The sequence below is a fragment of the Ranitomeya imitator genome, chromosome 5 (assembly GCF_032444005.1).
Source record: "Ranitomeya imitator isolate aRanImi1 chromosome 5, aRanImi1.pri, whole genome shotgun sequence".
Taxonomy (NCBI): domain Eukaryota; kingdom Metazoa; phylum Chordata; class Amphibia; order Anura; family Dendrobatidae; genus Ranitomeya; species Ranitomeya imitator.
Genome location: NC_091286.1, coordinates 187,414,397 through 187,440,672, shown reverse-complemented (window position 1 = coordinate 187,440,672; position 26,276 = coordinate 187,414,397). Strand labels below are relative to the sequence as shown.

Sequence of the window (26,276 nt, the reverse complement as noted above, 5' to 3'; positions counted from 1 at the left end):
CCAAGACTGACTTCCTGATCCAGAAGAACTTGTGCCGCGGTTTGGCCAGCATTTCTGGCCCCGCCCTGAAAGGAATGACCAAATTTCATTGGCACCATTACCCGCAACCACAAGCCAATGTCCTTTTGATCCCACCGGATCGCCGGACGAACCGCCTTCCGCTGCCTAAACTGTTCGTCGTACCAGAGCCAAGCCTGACCCCCATACGCCCTGTGCGCCTCGCCTATCGAATCCATGTCACAGAATAGTGCTGAACAATTCTCAAGCGCCTTTTCGCCAACTACGCTTGCCAGAATCGCGAACACTTGCAACCAGTTCACAAAAGTCTGCGGGATAAGACGCCACCTCCGCTTTTCCTCATCTTCTTTCTTACTGTCCTCCTTTTTGCTCTTGTCCAAATTAAATTTTTCTAACGGAAGAAGCGAAAAAATTTCCACGTATTCGTTTTTCCAGATCTTCTCCCTCACTTCCTTTTTCAAATGAGCCCCAAGCGGCCCCTCAAAACAGACATAAACCTCACCCCGCGCTTTATCATCCAAGCAAATCCCGCCTTCCTTCTCCTTTTCGGTCTGCACAGACACCGACAGGGGCTCAGATGAGCTACTGGGCGCCAATGCACCCCCTCCCGACACCCCCAAACCCAAATCCGTAGGACCAACCCACGCGGCCAAAGGGGACAGCACTGACCTAACGCCTCCCAATCGTCCGAGCAACTCACGGACACTAGACAACAACTTGCCCACCCCTTCGTTCCCCGAAGCTGACCACATCACCCCTTGCTCCCCCAAAACCGCCGCCCCACTCGCCTGACTAACCCAAACCACCGGGGAAAAAGATAGCACCGGTAACAAAACAGACATAGAGTCTTGCTCACCAGGCTGCAGGGGAGCCGGGGTCCCCCCAGCCGCAGACGTCCCGCTCGTCCAGCCGTCATCCGCTCCGTGGAACCCCGCGAGGCTGCATCTCACCGCGTGATGAGGGACGTGAAGATCCGGCCCCGTCCAGGCCCGCTACCGACGATCCCGATGCGGCCCGGTGGGAAAGGACACCCGGCGCAGGCCTACCGTGGGATGCAGGCTCTTCGGACCCCTGACCACGGCTCCTTCCGGATCCGGCTGACGACCCTGGCGACGATTCCGGCTCGCTGAATGGGCCAGGCAGCCCGGGTGAATCGGCGGCGCTGACGCCCGCTGCATTAGTGGCTCTCCCTTGCTGTCGCTGTGCTGTGGCAGGAGCAGGTCGCCCGGCAGGAGATGCACCATGGTGACCCGCCGTGACGTCACTGGCAGAAGAAGCTCCGGCGCGTGGAGGCCCCACTCCCCAAAGTGCAGGCCTCTCCACCGCCACAGGCCCCAGCGCGGCAGGCGGATTCCTCCCGGACCGGGCCCTGCTAGGACGCTTGTGGGCGGGCGCTCGGTCCGGAGGGTCCCTGGAGGGTCCCTGGAGGGGCTCCTGCGCCCACGCTGGGGTTGAAGGGAATCAGGGGACAGCCACTCTGGAGGCCATACGCGCCGGGAGCACCGCTCACCGCTGGACGCCGCCTGCACATCTCCGATGCCGCTCCCCAGGATTCCAGCCACCTGTGCTTCTAGCCAGCCAGGAGGCTGATGCTCCGCTGCCGCCCGCAGCTGCTGCAGCACGCCGTCAATGCCCGACATGTGCCGATGTCTTCTTGATGCTTCCAGAGCGGGAACTGGTAAGCACCAGTTACGTACCCTATAAACCCCCTCCTCATGCATACGACCCTCCTCTCATAATTAACCCCTACCTCTTCTGCCCTTCTGCTCCCAAACCCCTGTCATGACGGCCTGCACGTACGCCATCTGTGGGGGTGGGGACGGCTCGCTCTTTACTGTCCCTAGTAGACCCTTGGATCTGATAGCCTTCCTATCAGCGGAGTTTGGCACCCTAAATTGTGATGTGGTGCCCCCCGCTCCATGGCGGCAGGCTCTTCAATCCCTAAGCAGTCCATTAATCTATCAATACCGCAAACAAAAAGCAACTGACTGCAGATCAAAGTTGATCTATATCTCTTGTTAGCACTTATAAGTACTGCACCCAGCAATAAATTAATGGTGTCTGTCGGTCTATGATCTGTATAGTAACAAGACCTTAATGCTCCTGTAACACCCCAGGTAACCGGTTGTTACAGTGATGTTGCCTTCCTTTAGGGGAGAGTGATATCATGCTTGGAGGCAAGGAGGATTCTCTTTACCAGGTAACGCACCCACATACAACACATTCCAAATCCAAGCCAGAAGGGGGAGCTCTGAACCCGGATTCAGGGGGAGTTTCGCCGGCTTTAAGTATTCTGGTCTAGAGGAAGAGTTAGTTTAGTCTGGAGCAGACAGTGAAGGGAGAGGAGAGGAGAGCAGACAGCGGAGCCGTGCAGCCAAGACTGAGCTGCAGCTCCAGGAAAGGAAGTGAACCCGAGGGGTTGAAAGTGGTGGAGCTACTGATGAAAGGTCACAGTGGAGAAGGAAAGGGGCTCAGAGGGGAACTGTGACCGGGCACACTCAGAGCCATAGAGCAGGAACCGGTCACCGGGAGTCCGAGGCTGTGGTGTACTTCAGGACACACGACAGAACTGGATGGCATAGAACTATATGTGATTTGCCCGCACCACAGGTGAAGCAGCACCTGAAGAGCCCAAGTCATGATAGAGACCCTATAAAACGGCTCAAGCTGCCCACCATATGGGTAACTGTCCCAGGTCAGAAGAGAGAGGACTTTGCCAGCAAGCTACAGACAGCAGGAACCTCACAAACTAGTGCAAGTAGGAAGGCTTACGGACCTCAACTGGGAGAGGGATCCACCTTTGCCTCCAGGCCGGCTGGGCCATACCACCGACGGACTGCTACCACCAGTAAACCAGGTTGTTACAACTCTGTATCCTCCATTTATTTGCCGGCATACACCATCTTTGCCAGCACACCGGGAGCCCTGGGGACCCCGCTTCACCTGTGGGAAGCGTCACCACCTTGCTACAATAACATCACCCCAGAGGACCCTTTAAGCAGTGTCGGTCCCCTCTGACCGAGAACCACAGGTGGCGTCACGAACACAAACTTTATTATAAATCCGTTTGGAGACTTTTCCCCTTTATTTGGGCGCCTAGGGCCACGGCCCGGGTAGCAGCCACCGTGAAATCCCCTTTAAATACTGGACCCAGCACCGAGTATCCCCACTGCCATGGCGGGCGATTCATTTTAGCATCACGAACAGGATGGACCAACCAATTGAAATGGGTCCTGTGCACCATGGACTGTAATGGACTGTGTAAAATTGTTTGATTAGCACCATTATTGCACCATGAGGCGGATAAAGAAAGGAGGAGATGTGTGGCCATGGGTGGAGTTCAAGAACCGGCGCAAAAGCTGGATCCACTCCCTACAGAGACTTGAATGCCACCAAAATATGTCTGTCACCAGGATGGAACCGCCCCTGGAGATGGCCAGCAGGAGAGTGGGGGAGACACCGCCCACGAAGTGAGGAGAACGCGGGAAAGCATGGCCAAAGCATGGCTACATGCTACCCAGGAGAAGCAATGGCAAACAGCAGTGGAGAGCCACCGAGACCTGCCGACACCAGAGGAGATGTCCCCGTTCCACAGCAACAGGAAACCCCAGACCTGAAGACTACATTGGATCCTGGAGCTCCTCAGCACAGAGATGGCCCGACGATTCCTGTGGACTCAGATGACAGCGGTGGCCACCTGGAAGGAGTCCCTGATCAGGAGGATGATGACCACACAGCCTCAGACAATACCACCAATGCTCACAGCGCCAGAGGAGCCAGAGGGAGCGATGCTGCCGCAGGAGATGGTGCTGATGAAAAACTCACAATGGAGCACACCGCTGGAAGTGATGTATACCAGGAAGGGTCATCGAGCCAGAAGTGACGCGATTGTGTGTTTCACAGTGGAGCGCACCACTAAGAGAATCATGTGACCTGAAGTGACATAATGGTAGTCGTGTACATTCCTGTCCATAATAGGGAAGTGCTAAAGCATAACAGCAGGCATAGTGCAGGCCAGGCGGTCCCCAGCATCGCACCTTATGCCCAACAATCTTTATATGTAGTGTGCCACCTAGTGGGGTGCTGCAGAATAACGCGAATATCAGCGCCACCTATGGGCCCAACTGTGCAAACAATACTATATCAAATGTCCATAGGGATCAAAAGAACAGTGAAGTGACCCAATATATATTATGATCATATTAAACAAAAATGTACATAAAGTTAACTAGTGTATTGTGTCACATATAGAGCCATCAGAATAAAATAATGGGGGTTCTGTATGGGAGAAAGAACACACAAAGGATACTGGAGGCTAGGGATGTTCATATTAGCACTGAATGTGTCTGGTCACGCTGTCTTCGACATCCTGGTTGATACCTTGGTTTTTCCTTCTTTTTTTGCTATTGACCATTCTGATATTCTCAGCTGGACACTATATTATCTTGACATGTTGGATATTTGACTCTCAGACAATCTTTACTATGTCCTTCACCTGTCCGACGTGGAGATTTTGGCTAAAGGCCCTTTTCCCTGATTAGTAGTATCAGCCCCCAGTGGGCGACTTTCCCTCTGCTGGTTATGAATAATTGATGGGAGCCCACGCCATCTTTTTTTCTTCATTTTACATAGGATGTACACAGCAGGTTCTGCATATAACCCTCATCATTGTCTCCTGGTCGATCTAACTTCAGCGCAACCAGGTGGCAATCATGGGAGCCGTCTTCAGCAGCCAGCGCCTGGCTTCAGCACAAACTGTACTACTTTTTCCCTGATGCCGCTATGTGCCACGCTGATGACACATGAAACTCATCCATGCGTCATCAGTATCTATGTGTGTGACATGCATTTTGTCCATGTTGAGCAAGAAAAACTGACACCTACTGTTCTGGCACGGACACAGACTCCTTCAGGAAGTTCAAGTTACTGTTTGGGTTCAGTCCTGCGAACACCGGGTGTTTGTTGCACTGTCATGCACATCACAGTGCGGCAAACACTGCTTCTGATCGGCGGTAAAATCATCACGACAGGTCAGACAGCCGCAGTTCCCATGCTGTCAAATGACAGCGTTAGCCCGCAGCTGTGATCACCGGTCACCGGAGTTGGTTGATGGGACAAACTGCTCCCATCAGCCAATGCCTGCTGTCGCTAATAACAGCGAGAGCAGGAGCGACTAATGGAGAGTATTCATCAGCCGGCTCCGCGTTGTAAATAAAGAATATTAAAAAAAAGTGTGGGTTCCCCTATATTTTTGATAGCCAGCCAAGCACAACTCACAGCTGGGGGCTGTAATCCTCTGCTGTCAGCATTAGCAAGGCTGGTTAGCAACAATAGAGGGGTCCTCACTCTGATTTTTTAAATTGAATAAATAATTTAAAAAAAAACAGCCTCGCTAAAGGAAATAGCTTGGTATTCTCACACTGGTAAAGGGCCATGGATATTGGCCCTCCCAGCCTTAAAATAGCTACACGCAGCCGCCCAGAAGAGGCGTATTTATCGCATGCGCCAATTCTGGTGCTTTGCCCAGCTCTTCCCACTTGCACTGTAGCGGTGGCAAGGGGAGCTCATATTTGTGGGTTTGATGTCACCTTTGTATTGTCCGGTAACATCAAGCCTGTGGATTAGTAATGAAGAGGCATCTATAAGACACCTATTTATTACTAATCCTATAGTTATATTGTAAATAAAGACAAAGCAAGTATAAAGTCTTTTATTTGAAATAAAAACAAAACACACTTTTACATTTAAAAATAACAAACATAGTAACATACATAGTAACATAGTTAGTAAGGCCGAAAAAAGACATTTGTCCATCCAGTTCAGCCTATAACATAACCTGTAACATAGTTACAGATAATTCTCACAAAATTAGAATATCTTCAAAAACTTAATTAATTTCAGTGCTTCAATACAAAATGTGAAACTCATATATTTTATACAGTCATTATAAACAGAGGGATCTATTTCAAGTGTTTATTTCTGATAATATTGATGATTATGACTTACAGCCAACGAAAACCCAAAAGTCATTATATCAGTAAATTAAAATACTTTATAACACCAGCTTTAAAAATTATTTTAAAGTCCAAAATGTAGGCCTACTGAAATGCATGTTAGTAAATGCACTCAATACTTGGTCAGGGCTCTTTTTGCATCAATTACTGCATCAGTGTGGCATGGCAAAGAGGCGATCAGCTTGTGGCACTGCTGAGGTGTTATGGAAGCCCAGATTACTTTGATAGCAGCTTTCAAGCTTTCAGCTTGTCTGCATTGTTGGTTCTGGTGTCTCTCATCTTCCTCTTGACAATACCTCATAGATTCTCTATGGGGTTAAGGTCAGGTGAGTGCAGACTAATCAAGCACAGTGATACTGTTGTTTTTAAACCAGGTATTGGTACTTTTGGTAGTGTGGACATATGCCAAGTCCTGCTAAAGAATGAAATTTTCACCTCCAAAAAGTTTGTCGGCAGAGGGAAGCATGAAGTCTTCTATAATTTCCTGATAGATGGCTGCGCTGACTTTGGTCTTGATAAAACATAGTGGACCTACACCAGCAGATGACATGGCTCCACAAACCATCCCTGATTGTGGAAACTTCACACGAGACCACAAGCAGCTTGGATTGTGTACCTCTTCACTCTTCCTCCAGACTCTGGGACCTTGATTTCCAAATGAAATGCAAAATTTATTTCATCTGAAAACAATACCTTTGACCACTAAGCAACAGTCCAGTTCTTTTTCTCCTTGGTCCAGGTAAGATGCTTCTGGTGCTGTCTATTGGTCATGAGTGGCTTGACACAAGGAATGCGACACTTGTAGCCCATGTCCTGGATTCGTCTGTGTATGTTGGGCCTTGAAGCAATGACTCCTTGTGAATCTCCCCAAAATTTTTGAATGGCTTTTTCTTAACCTGTATAACGCAGTTCAAATTCACCGCAGTGAAATTCCCCCGATTAGCTGTAAGACTTTGGAGCAGCCTAGTCAAATTTCTGACCTTTATCCAATTGAGATGCTGTGGCATGACCTTAAAAAGGTGCTTCATGCGTGGAAACCCTCCAATATGCCTGAATTACAACAATTATGCAAATATGAGTGGGCCAAAATTCCTCCAGAGCTTTGTATAAGACTCATTTCCAGTTAAACCAAATGCTTGATTACAGTTGTTGCTGCTAAGGGTGGCTCAACCAGTTATTATGTTTAGGGGCAATCACTTTTTCACACAGTGCCTTGTAAGCTTGGATTTCTTTTTCCCTGTTTGTTTGATATATATATATATATATATATATATATATATATATATATATATATTTATATATATATATATATATATATATACATACAGCTCTGGCAAAGGTAAAGAGACCACAGCAAAATGTTCAGTTTGTCTGATTTTTCTCTGTATAGGTATATTATTGAGTAAAATGTAAATTGTCCTTTTAGACTATAAATTTCTGACAACATGTCACCAATTTCCAAGCAATAAATTTTGTTTTTTTTCTGACAAAGAAAAATGGACAAAATAAAAAAAGTCAGACGTCAAATAATGCAAAGAAAAGTTAATAATCATTTAGAAACAGCAATACTAATGATTTAACTCAGGAAGAATTCAGAAATCAATATTTTGTGGAATAACCATGATTTTTAATTACAGCTTTCTTGGTATGCTTGCTACCAGTCTTTGACACTGCTTATGGCGCAAAAAATTAAGCAGTTCTTCTTTGCTGGATGGCTTGTGACTATCCATTATCCTGTTGATTACATTCCAGAGGTTTTCAATGGGGTTCAGGTCTGGAGAATAGTAACCTAGTTATTAAGGTTAAAGGAAGACTTTAAGTCCATCTAGTTCAACCCATAGCCTAACCTAACATGCCCTAACATGTTGATCCAGAGGAAGGCAAAAAAGAAACCCATGTGGCAAAGAGTAAGCTCCACATTGGGGAAAAAATTCCTTCTTGACTCCACATACGGCAATCAGACTAGTTATCTGAATCCAAGTCCAAATGTAAAATGTAAAAAAGAGGGACAGCACCACAGCAGTTGTGAAAAAAGAACCACTTGTTTATTCCACCTCTTGCAACGTTTCGGTCCTTAAGACCTTTGTCAAGCACCACAACTGCTGTGGTGCTGTCCCTCTTTTTTACATTTGGACTTGGATTTGGATACCGGGATGGATCCCCTGGTAAGGACGTGCACCATATTATCCATAAAGATAGCACATGTTTAGGGTGCGGCTGGACTACTATTCTGTGTAGTTATCTGAATCAACACCCTAACAATGAATCTAGAATATATACCCTATAACTAGAGTTGAGCGACCTTGACCTTTTTAGAGTCGAGCCGGGTTTCGCGAAACCCGACTATCTCAAAAGTCGGGTCGAGTGAAATCGGCCGATTATGACGTAAAGTCGGGATCGACCGAAACACGAAACCCAATGCAAGTCAATGGGGCAGCATAGTCGGCAGTGAGTGGGGGCCAGGAAAACACCTAGAGTGCCCATTTTAATGTCAAAACCATCCATTCTTCTTAATGAAGCTTGTCAAGCGTAATTTAGCTTATAATAATTGGAAGGCATTTGAAATTGGGGGTCATTTGGCTAAAGTTGTGTGGGGTAGGGCTGGTTCAAGTAATTAGTGGGCCCAGGAAATCTGGACCACGTCACGGCAGTGGAGCAGGGAGAGGTAAGTATTTCAACTTTGCAAGTGCTGTGATCCTGAGCAAGCAGGGAGGGCCCACTTGTTGGCATTGGCACTGGCACAGGGCCCCTCAAAGTACAGCGGTGTGTTTGCACGGCGGGGGCGCCTCCCACCGGCAGCAACACTTTTGCGTACTATGAGAGGCCCTGTGCCAGTGACGTCGCCAACTAGTATTCCTCCCCCCACCTGATGAAGGAACCTGCACTTTCATCTGCACCTTCCTCTTTGTCCCCGTGTAAGGTGGTATGGTATGCGGGAAGAGCAACCTGACTTTCAGCAGGGTCACAATGTTGTTGTGTAGCATGCATGGGGAATGTTGCGTTATGGGTCAATGTACCAGCAGACTCATCTATCACTGGCTGGGCAATGGGCACGATGAAGTGGAAACACAGATATAGGCCCAAAGAATAAAGTGGGCTAAATGCAGTTCAAAATTGGTAACACAGGAATAACCAGGGGGCATTGCAGTGGAGGACAACTGGAATGAGAGGCTGACACAGAGAGTAGGGCCAAATCAGTAAGTAGTCGAAATGCAGTTCAAAATTGGCAACCGTAGTAAACAGGCGGCACAGCTTTGTTCAGTGGAGGAGAACAGCAAGGAGTGGCAGACACCGATAGTAGGCCCCAACCCAACTAGTAGGCCAAATGCAGTCTAACATTAACAACTACTTAACGAGAGCCTGAAAATGGAATTTCAGGACAGGAAACCAGGAGAACAGCAAGGAGTGGCAGACACCGATAGTAGGCCCCAAACCAACTAGTACGCCAAATGCAGTTGTTCCATTTAACCACAATTTAATGAGAGCCTGAAGATAGAAGCTCAGGAAAGGCAACCTGGGGAACACCTTGGAGTGTAACACACCATCTCTCTCCACCCCATACCCATTTTGTAGGCCTAATGCAGTGTACTTTTCTACAACTACTAAACGAGAGTCGGAAGACCAAAGCAATGGCAAGGAAACCTGGGGAACACCTTGGAGTGTAACACACCATCTCTCTCCACCCCATACCCAATTTGTAGGCCTAATGCAGTGTAGTTTCCAAGAACTACTAAACGAGAGCCGGAAGATCGAAGCTCAGGAAAGGCAACCTGGGGAACACCTTGGAGTGTAACACACCCTCTCTCTACACCCCATACCCAATTTGAAGGCCTAATGCAGTGTAGTTTCCAATAACTACTAAACGAGAGCCGGAAGATCGAAGCTCAGGAAAGGCAACCTGGGGAACACCTTGGAGTGTAACACACCCTCTCTCTCCACCCCATACCCATTTTGTAGGCCTAATGCAGTGTACTTTTCTACAACTACTAAACGAGAGTCGGAAGACTGAAGCAATGGCAAGGAAACCTGGGGAACACCTTGGAGTGTAACACACCATCTCTCTCCACCCCATACCCAATTTGTAGGCCTAATGCAGTGTAGTTTCCAAGAACTACTAAACGAGAGCCGGAAGATCGAAGCTCAGGAAAGGCAACCTGGGGAACACCTTGGAGTGTAACACACCCTCTCTCTACACCCCATACCCAATTTGAAGGCCTAATGCAGCGTAGTTTCCAACAACTACTAAACGAGAGCCGGAAGATCGAAGCTCAGGAAAGGCAACCTGGGGAACACCTTGGAGTGTAACAAACCCTCTCTCTACACCCCATACCCAATTTGTAGGCCTAATGCAGCGTAGTTTCCGACAACTACTAAACGAGAGCATGAAGATCGAAGCTCAGGAAAGGCAACCTGGGGAACACCTTGGAGTGTAACACACCCTCTCTCTACACCCCATACCCAATTTGAAGGCCTAATGCAGTGTAGTTTCCAAGAACTACTAAACGAGAGCCGGAAGATCGAAGCTCAGGAAAGGCAACCTGGGGAACACCTTGGAGTGGAACACACCATCTCTCTACACCCCATACCCAATTTGAAGGCCTAATGCAGCGTAGTTTCCAACAACTACTAAACGAGAGCCGGAAGATCGAAGCTCAGGAAAGGCAACCTGGGGAACACCTTGGAGTGTAACACAACGGATCTCTACACCACGGAAGGGCTGATTCTTAGGAAGGAAGGCTGTTGGAAATAAGCATTGCGCGTCCGAGGGTGATTATATTCTTATTAGGTATATACTCACCCTCGGACGCGCCCTGCTTCTTTATTTGGAATGAATGTTTATTTGCAATGTGGTGTTGACTTTCTCTATTATTTTGGTAATTAATGATTTTATTATTTTCATTGTTTTGCATCTTCTCGGCAATAATATAAAGAAGACGCGACAGGACAACACTCGGTGGATGCCATATGTGTGTTTTCAATTTAAAAAACCTTTCAGTTAACTACTTGCAGGAGAAAGTAATTGTAGCTGGTGGCCATTTTTAGTACTGTACCAGATTTTAGTTGTGTGTTTGTTTTTAATGTTAAAATGTCTGCATTTGATATCTCACCAGTATTTTCTTTTTTATAAGCAAAATACTTTTTTTTTTATTTTATGCTGTTGGTTCAAGGGGTACACGGGCAGCAGTAGACAGGTCAGTGGAGGCCTAGTGGAAGGAGGGACCGCAGACAGGCTTCGAAGCCCTAACATAATAAATTGGGCTGCCTGAAGGCAATTTAAAATTGGTTCCAGGGGAACACGGGCAGCAGTAGACAGGTCAGTGGAGGCCTAGAGGAAGGAGGGACCGCAGATGCGCCAATGTTTCCCCCATACCAAATTTGTAGGCCTAATGCAGTGTAGTTTCCAACAACTACTAAACGAGAGCCGGAATATCGAAGCTCAGGAAAGGCAACCTGGGGAACACCTTGGAGTGTAACACACCCTCTCTCTACACCCCATACCCAATTTGAAGGCCTAATGCAGTGTAGTTTCCAAGAACTACTAAACGAGAGCCGGAAGATCGAAGCTCAGGAAAGGCAACCTGGGGAACACCTTGGAGTGTAACACACCCTCTCTCTACACCCCATACCCAATTTGAAGGGCTAATGCAGCGTAGTTTCCAACAACTACTAAACGAGAGCCGGAAGATCGAAGCTCAGGAAAGGCAACCTGGGGAACACCTTGGAGTGTAACACAACGTCTCTCTACACCACGGAAGGGCTGATTCTTAGGAAGGAAGGCTGTTGGAAATAAGCATTGCGCGTCCGAAGGTGATTATATTCTTATTAGGTATATACTCACCCTCGGACGCGCCCTGCTTCTTTATTTGGAATGAATGTTTATTTGCAATGTGGTGTTGACTTTCTCTATTATTTTGGTAATTAATGATTTTATTATTTTCATTGTTTTGCATCTTCTCGGCAATAATATAAAGAAGACGCGACAGGACAACACTCGGTGGATGCCATATGTGTGTTTTCAATTTAAAAAACCTTTCAGTTAACTACTTGCAGGAGAAAGTAATTGTAGCTGGTGGCCATTTTTAGTACTATACCAGATTTTAGTTGTGTGTTTGTTTTTAATGTTAAAATGTCTGCATTTGATATCTCTCCAGTATTTTCTTTTTTGTAAGCAAAATACTTATTTTTATATTTTCTGATGTTGGTTCCAGGGGTACACGGACAGCAGTGCCCTGGTCAGTGTAGTAGTAGTTGAAAGAATGGACCGCAGACAGGCATCGAAGGCCTAAAATAAAAAAATTGGGCTGGCTGTAGGCAATTTTAAATTGGTTCCAGGGGTACACGGGCAGCAGTGGTGTGGTCAGTGGAGGCCTAGTGGAAGGAGTGACCGCAGACAGGCATCGAAGGCCTAAAATAATAACACATGGCTGTAGGCAATTTTAAATTGGTTCCAGGGGTACACGGGCAGCAGTGACCTGGTCACTGTAGTAGTAGTTGAAAGAATGGACCGCAGACAGGCATCGAAGGCCTAAAATAAAAAAATTGGGCTGGCTGTAGGCAATTTTAAATTGGTTCCAGGGGTACACGGGCAGCAGTGGTGTGGTCAGTGGAGGCCTAGTGGAAGGAGTGACCGCAGACAGGCATCGAAGGCCTAAAATAATAACTCATGGCTGTAGGCAATTTTAAATTGGTTCCAGGGGTACACGGACAGCAGTGGTGTGGTCAGTGGAGGCCTAGTGGAAGGAGTGACCGCAGACAGGCATCGAAGGCCTAAAATAATAACACATGGCTGTAGGCAATTTTAAATTGGTTCCAGGGGTACACGGGCAGCAGTGACCTGGTCAGTGTAGTAGTAGTTGAAAGAATGGACCGCAGACAGGCATCGAAGGCCTAAAATAAAAAAATTGGGCTGGCTGTAGGCAATTTTAAATTGGTTCCAGGGGTACACTGGCAGCAGTGGTGTGGTCAGTGGAGGCCTAGTGGAAGGAGTGACCGCAGACAGGCATCGAAGCCCTAAAATAATAACACATGGCTGTAGGCAATTTTAAATTGGTTCCAGGGGTACACGGGCAGCAGTGACCTGGTCAGTGTAGTAGTAGTTGAAAGAATGGACCGCAGACAGGCATCGAAGGCCTAAAATAAAAAAAATTGGGCTGGCTGTAGGCAATTTTAAATTGGTTCCAGGGGTACACGGGCAGCAGTGGTGTGGTCAGTGGAGGCCTAGTGGAAGGAGTGACCGCAGACAGGCATCGAAGGCCTAAAATAATAACACATGGCTGTAGGCAATTTTAAATTGGTTCCAGGGGTACACGGGCAGCAGTGGTGTGGTCAGTGGAGGCCTAGTGGAAGGAGTGACCGCAGACAGGCATCGAAGGCCTAAAATAATAACACATGGCTGTAGGCAATTTTAAATTGGTTCCAGGGGTACACGGGCAGCAGTGACCTGGTCAGTGTAGTAGTAGTTGAAAGAATGGACCACAGACAGGCATCGAAGGCCTAAAATAAAAAAATTGGGCTGGCTGTAGGCAATTTTAAATTGGTTCCAGGGGTACACGGGCAGCAGTGGTGTGGTCAGTGGAGGCCTAGTGGAAGGAGTGACCGCAGATAGGCATCGAAGGCCTAAAATAATAACACATGGCTGTAGGCTATTTTAAATTGGTTCCAGGGGTACACGGGCAGCAGTGCCCTGGTCAGTGTAGTAGTAGTTGAAAGAATGGACCGCAGACAGGCATCGAAGGCCTAAAATAATAACACATGGCTGTAGGCAATTTTAAATTGGTTCCAGGGGTACACGGGCAGCAGTGGTGTGGTCAGTGGAGGCCTAGTGGAAGGAGTGACCACAGACAGGCATCGAAGGCCTAACATAACAAAAATGTCAATACAATGGTATTGTCAGTGGCAGGCATTGAAGGATGTCAGCGCATAGACTAAACATTGGTGGAGCTGTGAGATAATTTTGCAAGTGGTAGAGCACTGTTTGAGCTGGGGTGGGGGGAAACTGTCTTGTGGCCGGCGGTACAGGCCCAGGGCCCCTCATATTACAACGGTGTGTCTGACGTTGGGTGCGCACCACCACCGCCAGAGACACTTTATTGTACTAGGAGGGACCCAGTGGCAGTGCCGTCGACCAAAAGCGGGCTCACCCACCTCTTCAGACAAACTGCACTCTCACGGGTGCTGTCGCCAAGTGTCGATACTACGGCCCCGTGTGGGGAGTTTGGCCATTTAGTGAGGTGTAAACATGTCCTATGCTGGACAATCAGGTGCTGAAAATTACGAGATTGGAAAAGGCATTCAGAATAGTCCACAGGCAAGACCTTTTCATAGGAAAGCTAGGTGTCAGCCGGGCAAGGTGGGGCAAAAGATTTCGAAATCCAGTTGTGGTTCATTTTAATGAAGGTTAGATCATCTACATTTTGGGTAGCCAGACGAGTCCTTTTTTCTGTTAGTATTGAACCTGCAGCACTGAATACTCTTTCTGATAGGACACTAGCTGCCGGGCAAGCAAGCTCCTGCAATGCATATTCTGCCAATTCTGGCCAGGTGTCTAATTTGGATGACCAGTAATCAAATGGGAATGACGGTTGAGGGAGAACATCGATAAGGGATGAAAAATAGTTTGTAACCATACTGGACAAATGTTGTCTCCTGTCACTTTGAATTGATGCTGCAGTACCTGTCCTGTCTGCGGTCATAGCAAAATCACTCCACAACCTGGTCAGAAAACCCCTCTGGCCAACGCCACTTCTGATTTCTGCCCCTCTAACTCCTCTGGTCTGCTGGCCCCTGCAGCTCGTGTGAGAACGATCACGGGCGCTGTGTGCAGGGAATGCCAGAAGCAAACGGTCAACAAGAGTTGATTGTTTGGTTGCTAATATTAGTTCCAAGTTCTCATGTGGCATTATATTTTGCAATTTGCCTTTATAGCGAGGATCAAGGAGGCAGGCCAACCAGTAATCGTCATCATTCATCATTTTAGTTATGCGTGTGTCCCTTTTGAGGATACGTAAGGCATAATCCGCCATGTGGGCCAAAGTTCCAGTTCTCAAATCTGCGGTTGTGCTTGGTTGAGGGGCAGTTTCAGGCAAATCCACGTCACTTGTGTCCCTCAAAAAACCAGAACCCGGCCTTGCCGCGCCACCAATTTCCAGTGGCCCCGGAAAAGCTTCCTCATTAAAAATATAATCATCCCCATCATCCTCCTCGTCCTCCTCCTCCTCTTCGCCCGCTACCTCGTCCTGTACACTGCCCTGGCCAGACAATGGCTGACTGTCATCAAGGCTTTCCTCTTCCTCAGCTGCAGACGCCTGATCCTTTATGTGCGTCAAACTTTGCATCAGCAGACGCATTAGGGGGATGCTCATGCTTATTATGGCGTTGTCTGCACTAACCAGCCGTGTGCATTCCTCAAAACACTGAAGGACTTGACACATGTTTTGAATCTTCGACCACTGCACACCTGACAACTCCATGTCTGCCATCCTACTGCCTGCCCGTGTATGTGTATCCTCCCACAAAAACATAACAGCCCGCCTCTGTTCACACAGTCTCTGAAGCATGTGCAGTGTTGAGTTCCACCTTGTTGCAATGTCTATGATTAGGCGATGCTGGGGAAGGTTCAAAGAACGCTGATAGGTCTGCATACGGCTGGAGTGTACGGGCGAACGGCGGATATGTGAGCAAAGTCCACGCACTTTGAGGAGCAGGTCGGATAACCCCGGATAACTTTTCAGGAAGCACTGCACCACCAGGTTTAAGGTGTGAGCCAGGCAAGGAATGTGTTTCAGTTGGGAAAGGGAGATGGCAGCCATGAAATTCCTTCCGTTATCACTCACTACCTTGCCTGCCTCAAGATCTACAGTGCCCAGCCACGACTGCGTTTCTTTCTGCAAGAACTCGGACAGAACTTCCGCGGTGTGTCTGTTGTCGCCCAAACACTTCATAGCCAATACAGCCTGCTGACGTTTGCCAGTAGCTGCCCCATAATGGGAGACCTGGTGTGCAACAGTGGCAGCTGCGGATGGAGTGGTTGTGCGACTGCGGTCTGTGGACGAGCTCTCGCTTCTGCAGGAGGACGAAGAGGAGGAGGAGGGGGTGCGAACGGCTACAGCCAATTGTTTCCTAGACCGTGGGCTAGGCAGAACTGTCCCAAACTTGCTGTCCCCTGTGGACCCTGCATCCACCACATTTAACCAGTGTGCCGTGATGGACACGTAACGTCCCTGGCCATGCCTACTGGTCCATGCATCTGTTGTCAGGTGCACCTTTGTGCTCACAGATTGCCTGAGTGCATGGACGATGCGCTCTTTAACATGCTGGTGGAGGGCTGGGATGGCTTTTCTGGAAAAAAAGTGTCGACTGGGTAGCTCGTAGCGTGGTACAGCGTAGTCCATCAGGGCTTTGAAAGCTTCGCTTTCAACTAACCGGTAGGGCATCATCTCTAACGAGATTAGTCTAGCTATGTGTGCGTTCAAACCCTGTGTACGCGGATGCGAGGCTAAGTACTTCCTTTTTCTAACCATAGTCTCATGTAGGGTGAGCTGGACTGGAGAGCTGGAGATCGTGGAACTAGCGGGGGTGCCGGTGGACATGGCAGACTGAGAGACGGTGGGAGATGGTATTGTTGCCACCGGTGCCCTAGATGCAGTGTTTCCTACTACGAAACTGGTGATTCCCTGACCCTGACGGCTTTGGCCTGGCAAAGAAACCTGCACAGATACTGCAGGTGGTGCGGAAAATGGTGGCCCTACACTTCCGGAAGGGATGTTGCGTTGCTGACTAGCTTCATTGGCCGAGGGTGCTACAACCTGAAGGGACGTTTGGTAGTTAGTCCAGGCTTGCAAATGCATGGTGGTTAAATGTCTATGCATGCAACTTGTATTGAGACTTTTCTGTCCTCTGCTTAAGGTAGTTGAACATTTTTGACAGATGACTTTGCGCTGATCAATTGGATGTTGTTTAAAAAAATGCCAGACTGCACTCTTTCTAGCATCGGATACCTTTTCAGGCATTGCAGACTGAGCTTTAACCGGATGGCCACGCTGTCCTCCAACAGGTTTTAGCTTTGCCACGCGTTTTGGGCAAGATACGGGCCCGGCAGATGGAACCTGTTGCGATGTTGATGCCTGCTGCGGCCCCTCCTCCTCCGCTTCAGAACTGCTGCCGCCTGCACCCTGTTCCCCCAATGGCTGCCAATCGGGGTCAAGAACTGGGTCATCTATTACCTCTTCTTGTAGCTCGTGTGCAACTTCGTCTGTGTCACCGTGGCGGTCGGTGGTATAGCGTTCGTGATGGGGCAACATAGTCTCATCAGGGTCTGATTCTTGATCAGCACCCTGCGATGGCAATGTTGTGGTCTGAGTCAAAGGACCAGGATAGTAGTCTGGCTGTGGCTGTGCATCAGTGCACTCCATGTCAGATTCAACTTGTAATGGGCATGGACTGTTAACTGCTTCACTTTCTAAGCCAGGGACGGTATGTGTAAAGAGCTCCATGGAGTAACCCGTTGTGTCGCCTGCTGCATTCTTCTCTGTTGTTGTTTTTGCTGAAGAGGACAAGGAAGCGACTTGTCCCTGACCGTGAACATCCACTAACGACGCGCTGCTTTGACATTTACCAGTTTCACGAGAGGAGGCAAAAGAGCTACAGGCTGAGTCAGCAAGATAAGCCAAAACTTGCTCTTGCTGCTCCGGCTTTAAAAGCGGTTTTCCTACTCCCAGAAAAGGGAGCGTTCGAGGCCTTGTGTAGCCAGACGACGAACCTGGCTCCACAGCTCCAGACTTAGGTGCAATATTTTTTTTCCCACGACCAGCTGATGCTCCACCACTACCACTACCCTCATTACCAGCTGACAATGAACGCCCCCGGCCACGACCTCTTCCACCAGACTTCCTCATTGTTTTAAAAACGTTAACAAACTAACGGTATTTGTTGCTGTCACACAACTTACACGGTGAGCTATAACTTCAGTATGATTTAGCTACCCCTTTACAGGTGGGTGAGACCACAACGAAAATCATCCACAATGTTACACACTCTGTTGTTGTTGGCAACAAATGAGATGGCACACACGCAGGACTGTCACTGAAGTGCAAATGTAAATATTTATCTCCCACTGATTTGTGTTTGTTTTTTTTAAAAGGGAGACTTCAGAAAAAAAAAAAATTAAAAAAAAATTATTTTTTTTACAGAAGAATTTATAAAACAAATAAAATGAAATGATTGTTTCAGGGAGAATTTAGGAAAAAAAAAAAAAAAAAGGCTTTGTAGGGCCCACTGAGTGAGAGAGGACGCACACAGGAGTCAGGAGTGGCACACAAGCCCAGAGGCCAATATTAATCTCCCACCGATTGATTTAGTTATTTTTTTTGGTAGATTTTGGAACCCAAATCAAGCAAAAAAATTAATAGGCTTTCTATGGCCCACAATTGGGGAGAGAGAGAGAGATGGCACACCCAGGAGTCAAGACTGGCACACAAGCAGAAGGGGCAATATGAATCTCCCACAGATTTTTTTTTTTTTTTTTTTTCAGGGAGACTTGAGAGAAAAAAAAAAACCAAAATAATGATTTTTTTCAGGAATAATTTAGAAACCAAAGAAAATAAAATGATTGTTTCAGGGAGAATTTAGAAAACAAATAAAACAAAAAATAGGCTTTCTAGGGCCCACTGAGTGACAGATGACGCACACAGGAGTCAGGAGTGGCACACAAGCCCAGAGGCCAATATTAATCTCCCACCGATTGATTTAGTTATTTTTTTTGGTAGATTTTGGAACCCAAATCAAGCAAAAAAATTAATAGGCTTTCTATGGCCCACAATTGGGGAGAGAGAGAGAGATGGCACACCCAGGAGTCAAGACTGGCACACAAGCAGAAGGGGCAATATGAATCTCCCACAGATTTTTTTTTTTTTTTTCAGGGAGACTTGAGAGAAAAAAAAATACAAAAAAAATGATTTTTTTCAGGAATAATTTAGAAACCAAAGAAAATAAAATGATTGTTTCAGGGAGAATTTAGAAAACAAATAAAACAAAAAATAGGCTTTCTAGGGCCCACTGAGTGACAGATGACGCACACAGGAGTCAGGAGTGGCACACAAGCCCAGAGGCCAATATTAATCTCCCACTGATTGATTTAGTGATTTTTTTTGGTAGATTTTGGAACCCAAATCAAGCAAAAAAATTCATAGGCTTTCTGTGGCCCACAATTGGGGAGAGAGAGAGAGATGGCACACCCAGGAGTCAAGACTGGCACACAAGCAGAAGGGGCAATATGAATCTCCCACAGATTTTTTTTTTTTTTTTTTCAGGGAGACTTGAGAGAAAAAAAAATACCAAAAAAATGATTTTTTTCAGGAATAATTTAGAAACCAAAGAAAATAAAATGATTGTTTCAGGGAGAATTTAGAAAACAAATAAAACAAAAAATAGGCTTTCTAGGGCCCACTGAGTGACAGATGACGCACACAGGAGTCAGGAGTGGCACACAAGCCCAGAGGCCAATATTAATCTCCCACTGATTGATTTAGTGATTTTTTTTCGGTAGATTTTGGAACCCAAATCAAGCAAAAAAATTCATAGGCTTTCTATGGCCCACAATTGGGGAGAGAGAGAGAGATGGCACACCCAGGAGTCAAGACTGGCACACAAGCAGAAGGGGCAATATGAATCTCCCACAGATTTTTTTTTTTTTTCAGGGAGACTTGAGAGAAAAAAAAATACAAAAAAAATGATTTTTTTCAGGAATAATTTAGAAACCAAAGAAAATAAAATGATTGTTTCAGGGAGAATTTAGAAAACAAATAAAACAAAAAATAGGCTTTCTAGGGCCCACTGAGTGACAGATGACGCACACAGGAGTCAGGAGTGGCACACAAGCCCAGAGGCCAATATTAATCTCCCACTGATTGATTTAGTGATTTTTTTCAGGTAGATTTTGGAACCCAAATCAAGCAAAAAAATTAATAGGCTTTCTATGGCCCACTGAGTGAGAGATGGCACACACAGGAGTAAGGAGTGGCACACAAGCCCTGAGGCCAATATTTTTCTCCCACTGATTGATTGATTGATTTTTTCAGGTAGAATTAGGAACCCAAATCAACCCAAAAAATAAATAGGCTTTCTATGGCCCACTATTTGTGAGAGAGATGGCACGCTCAGGACTGGCACACAAGCCCAGAGGCCAATATTAATCTCCCACTTTTTTTTTTTTCCAGGGAAAATTTATAAACCCAATAAAAAAAATAATAATAAATAGGCTTTCTATGGCCCACTATCTGAGAGAGAGAGATGGCACGCTTAGGACTGGCACACAAGCCCAAAGGCCAATATTAATCTCCCACTGATTGATTGATTGATTTTTTCAGGTAGAATTATGAACCCAAATCAACCAAAAAAATAAATAGGCTTTCTATGGCCCACTATTTGTGAGAGAGATGGCACGCTCAGGACTGGCACACAAGCCCAGAGGCCAATATTAATCTCCCACTTTTTTTTTTTTTCCAGGGAAAATTTATAAACCCAATAAAATAATAAAAAAATAGGCTTTCTATGGCCCACTATCTGAGAGAGAGAGAGATGGCACGCTTAGGACTGGCACACAAGCCCAAAGGCCAATATTAATCTCCCACTGATTGATTTATTGATTTTTTCAGGTAGAATTTAGAACCCAAATCAAGCAAAAAAATGAATAGGCTTTCTATGGCCCACTGAGTGAGAGATGGCACACACAGGAGTAAGGAGTGGCACACAAGCCCTGAGGCCAATATTTTTCTCCCACTGATTGATGTTGTGATTTTTTCTGGTAGATTTTGGAACCCAAATCAAGCAAAAAAATAAATAGGCTTTCTATGGCCCACTGAGTGAGAGATGACACAGACAGAGATGGCACTCTAGCAGAAATGTCAATCTTAATCTCCCACAAAAAAAAAAAAAAAAAAAAAAAGGAACTGTCCTTCAATTACTATCTCCCTGCAGTAATTTCAGCCAGGTATGGCAGGCAGCAATAAGGAGTGGACTGATGCACAAATTAAATAAAAAGTGTGGACAAACAAACAAGATAGCTGTGCAGAAAGGAAGGAACAAGAGGATTTGTGCTTTGAAAAAAGCAGTTGCTTTGCACAGCGGCGTACACACAGCAATGCAGCTATCAGGGAGCCTTCTAGGGCAGCCCAATGAGCTACAGCGCTGAGGAAAAAAAAAAAAAAAAAGGAGCTTCCACTGTCCCTGCACACCGAAGGTGGTGTTGGGCAGTGGAAATCGCTACAGCACAAGCGGTTTTGTGGTTAATGGACCCTGCCTAATGCTATCCCTGCTTCTGACGAAGCGGCAGCAACCTCTCCCTAAGCTCAGATCAGCAGCAGTAACATGGCGGTCGGCGGGAACTCCCCTTTATAGCCCCTGTGACGCCGCAGACAGCAAGCCAATCACTGCAATGCCCTTCTCTAAGATGGTGGGGACCAGGACCTATGTCATCACGGTGCCCACACTCTGCGTTTACCTTCATTGGCTGAGAAATGGCGCTTTTCGCGTCATTGAAACGCGACTTTGGCGCGAAAGTCGCGTACCGCATGGCCGACCACGCACAGGGGTCGGATCGGGTTTCATGAAACTCGACTTCGCCAAAAGTCGGCGACTTTTGAAAATGTTCGACCCGTTTCGCTCAACCCTACCTATAACATTATACTTTTCAAGAAAGGCATCCAGTCCCCTCTTAAATTTTAGTAATGAATCACTCATTACAACATCATACGGCAGAGAGTTCCATAGTCTCACTGCCCTTACAGTAAAGAACCCACGTCTGTTATTATGCTTAAACCTTCTTTCCTCCAGACGTAGAGGATGCCCCCTTGTCCCTGTCTCAGGTCTCTGATTAAAAAGATCATCAGAAGGGTCTTTGTACTGTCCCCTCATATATTTATACATTAACATAAGAGCACCCCTTAGCCATTGTTTTTCCAAACTAAATAGCCCCAAGTGTAATAACCTATCTTGGTATTGTAAACCCCCCAGTCCTCTAATAACCTTGGTCACTCTTCTCTGCACCCGCTCCAGTTCAGCTATGTCTTTCTTATACACCGGAGACCAGAACTGTACACAGTATTCTAAGTGTGGTCGAACTAGTGACTTGTATAGAGGTACAATTATGTTCTCCTCATGAGCATCTATGCCTCTTTAAATGCATTCCATTATTTTATTTGCCTTAGTAGCAGCTGCCTGACACTGGCCACTGAATATGAGTTTGTCATCCACCCATACTCCCAGGTCTTTTCATTGACGGTTTTGCCCAGAGTTTTAGAATTAAGCACATAGTTATACATCTTATTACTTCTACCCAAGTGCATGACCTTACATTTATCCCCATTAAAACTCATTTGCCATTTATCAGCCCAAGCTTCTAGTTTACATAAATCATCCTGTACTATAAAATTGTCCTCCTCTGTATTGATTACCCTGCAGAGTTTAGTGTCATCTGCAATTTTTTGAAATTCCACTCTGTATGCCCCCTACAAGATCAGTAATAAATATGTTAAAAAGAAGAGGGCCCAATACTGACCCCTGTAGTACCCCACTGCTAACTGCGACCCTGTCCGAGTGTGCTCCATTAATAACCACCCTTTGTTTCCTATCCCTGAGCCAGCTCTTAACCCACTTAACACATATTTTCCCCTATCCCCATTGCTCTCATTTTCTGTATCAATCTTTTGTGTAGCACCATATCAAAAGCTTTTGAAAAGTCCATATACATTACGTCCACTTCGTTCCCTTGGTCCAGTCCGGAACTTACCTCTTCAAAGAAATTGATCAAATTAGTCTGACAGGAACGGTCCCTAGTAAACCCCTGTTGGTATTGGGTCATGAGGTTATTCCTCTTCAGATACTCCATCATAGCATCCCTGAGAATGCCCTCCAGGATTTTACCCACAGTAGAGGTTAAGCTTACTGGCCTATAATTTCTGAGTTCAGTTTTTGTCCCCTTTTTGAATATTGGCACCACATTTGCTATTCGCCAGTCTTGTGGTACAGACCCTTTTATTATGGACTCTTTAAAGATTAAAAATAATGGACTATTAATGACTGCACTTAATTCCTGCAGTACTCGGGGGTGTATCCCATCCGGGCCCGGAATGGACTGCTGGGCTGGCCATGACATGCTTTTGTGGTGGTCTCTTAATTTTTGCCAGAGCCGTACATTATATATATATATAATTGTGTGTATATATATATATATATATATATATATATATATATATAAATATACAGTATATATATATATGAAATCTTCCTCATCATGTCTTTATCTGCACAAACCCATCTGTGCTCTGTATCAGCCACAAATCTCTTCATAATACAATGATCATGCTTAAGTTTTCATGAAAAGCCAGCGGGCATGTAAATATGAAATGAATATTCACCCCGTCCATAATCCCGCCCACTCCTCTGCTGTTGCACCAGTGATTTCGTCAGAATGCCATATTACTTGCCCGAGGATCGCATCACAATCCTCGAACTGGTCATCTGCTCTCCTGACCCGAGTGTGACAGCATGTATTTCTATGCAGCTGTCATGTACAAGTCAGGAGAGCAGACAGCCAATCCGAGGATTGCGATGCGATCCTCGGGATATGACAGTCTGACTAAATCACTGACACCGTCAGAGGGATGGGTGGGATTATGGGTAAGGGAAGGGGTACATATTCATTAAGCATTTACATACAGTGGGTACAGAAAGTATTCAGACCCCTTTAAATTTTTCACTCTTTGTTTCACTGAAGCCATTTGGTAAATTCAAAAATGTTCATTTTTTTTTTCTTTAATATACACTCTGCACCCCATTTTGACTGAAATGTAGTAATTTTTGTAAATTTATTAAAAAAGGAAAACTGAAATATCACATGGTCATAATTATTCAGACCCTTTGCTCAGACACTCATATTTAAATCACATGCTGTGATTTCCTTGTGATCCTCCTTGAGATGGTTCTAATCCTTCATTGGAGTCCAGCTGTGTTTAATTAAACTGATAGGACTTGAGTTGGAAAGGCACATACCTGTCTATATAAGACCTAACAGCTCACAGTGCATGTCAGACCAAATGAGAATCATGAGGTCATAGGAACTGGCCAAGGAGCTCAGAGACAGAATTGTGGCAAGGCACAAGTACACAAGGTTCCAAAGAGCACAGTGGCCTCCATAATCCTTAAATGGAAGAAGTTTGTGACCACCAGAAATCTTCCTAGACCTGGCCGTCCAGCCAAACTGAGCAATTGTTGGAGAAGAGCCTTGGTGAGAGAGGTAAAGAAGAACCCCAAGATTACTGTTGCTGAGCTCCAGAGATGCAGTAGGGAGATGGGAGAAGGTTCCACAAAGTCAACTATCACTGCAGCCCTCCACCAGTTGGACCTTTATGGCAGAGTGGCCCGACAGAAGCCGCTCCTCAGTGCAAGACACATGGAAGCCCGCCTAGAGTTTGCTAAAAAAAACACATGAAGGACTCCCAGACTATTAGAAATAAGATACTCTGGTCTGATGAGACGAAGATAGACATTTTTGGTGCTAATTCTAAGTGGTATGTGTGGAGAAAACCAGGCACTGCTCATCACCTGCCCAAATACAATCCCAACAGTGAAACATGGTGGTGGCAGCATCATGCTATGGAGGTGTTTTTCAGATACAGAGACAGGACGACTGGTTGTCTTTGAAGGAAACATGAATGCGGCCAAGTACAGAGATATCCTGGATGAAAATTTCTTCCAGAGTGCTCTGGACCTAAGACTTGGCCAATGTTTCACCTTCCAACAACACGATGAACTTAAGTACAGAGCTAAAATAACAAAGGAGTAGCTTCAGAACAACTCTGTGACCATTCTTTACTTGCCCAGCCAGAGCCCTGAACTAAACCCAATTGAGTATCTCTGGAGAGACCTGAAAATGGCTGTCCACCAGCGTTCACCATCCAACCTGACGGAAATGGAGAGCATCTGCAAGGAAGAATGGCATAGGATCCTCAAATCTAGGTGTGAAAAACTTGTTGCATCATTCCCAAGAAGACTCATAGTTGTACTAGCTCAAAAGGGTGCTTCTACTCAATACTGAGCAAAGGGTCTGAATACTTATGACCATGTGATATTTCAGTCTTTCTTTTTTAATAAATTTGCAAAAATTATTACATTTCTGTTTTTTTCAATCAAGATTGGGTGCAGAGTGTACATTAATGAGAAAAAAAAGAATTTTTTTGAATTTACCAAATGGCTGCAATAAAACAAATAGTGAAAAATTTAAAGGGGTATGAATACTTTCTGTACCCACTGTATGCTTGACTTGTGCTCAACAAAACATTTTCTTGGGCTTACAGGAACTCAACGGGGGTTACATGCAAAAATAAATCCAAAATATCCGAAAAGGGCTGCCCGAGCATACCATTAGTAGTGTACACAAAAATGACCTGACAAATACCCTTTAACGACAATGATTTTCTTACATGCTAAAAAAAATTACTAAACTTCTCCAATCTACCAAAATGTTAAAAATGGACAGCACACGGATTGCACATGCATGGAATCTGTGTAATTTTTATGGCTCCAAAAAGTAAAATCTACAGTATGTGATGATTTTGTGGACATATCATTGACATGTGAACAGCCCAATAAACTATAATGAGGACATGTTCTATCTATGGAAAACAGATACAACATGTACGTGAAAAATAAGTCTGAATGAGGCCTAAAGATGCTATTAACAGGAATAAGCAAACTGTTTTGTTTGTGCATAGGAAGAAAATACTGCTAAAATTAAGCTGAAATACACTAGCAGAACATTTATCATTATCATTTTTTTTCTATCGCTGTCACATATTGTACTCGAAGAGTATGATAGTAATGTTGAAAACATTTCTGTGATTAAAAATTCCATCTATTCATTTGAATAAGGGTTGCTTTTGCAGCAAGAATGTCCATTTCTGAAAGCCTTATTGATATGAATGAGAGTTGTAAAAAAATTTTTTCTCTAAATCAATGTGTGAATGTACCCCAAGATCCCAAAGTAATAAGGCACTGCTAAATGGTATTGTAGTAATTACATAATAACATTAGGCATGGTGAATTGTTTGGCAAATATACCGTAGCTTTATATTTATTGTAAAGAAAAATACTTACCTTCTCTTGCTTCATAAAGTTCAACTAGGAATCCTTTCTTAGCAAAAAAGCAAGCATTTAAACTTCCAACCTGTAACACACAAAAGTAATATATAT

At 45.5% G+C, this 26,276-nt stretch overlaps 1 protein-coding gene across 2 annotated transcripts in view; it reads right to left on the bottom strand.

Annotated features, from left to right (window-relative positions):
• KMO (kynurenine 3-monooxygenase) overlaps window positions 1-26,276 on the bottom strand; it is an 850,240-nt gene that overhangs the window by 794,253 nt on the left and 29,711 nt on the right. For both annotated transcript variants that reach the window (XM_069767942.1, XM_069767941.1), the window contains exon 2: window positions 26,181-26,250. In XM_069767942.1, the coding sequence (XP_069624043.1) occupies window positions 26,181-26,250 (70 nt within the window). The remainder of the gene's footprint in view (window positions 1-26,180; window positions 26,251-26,276) is intronic.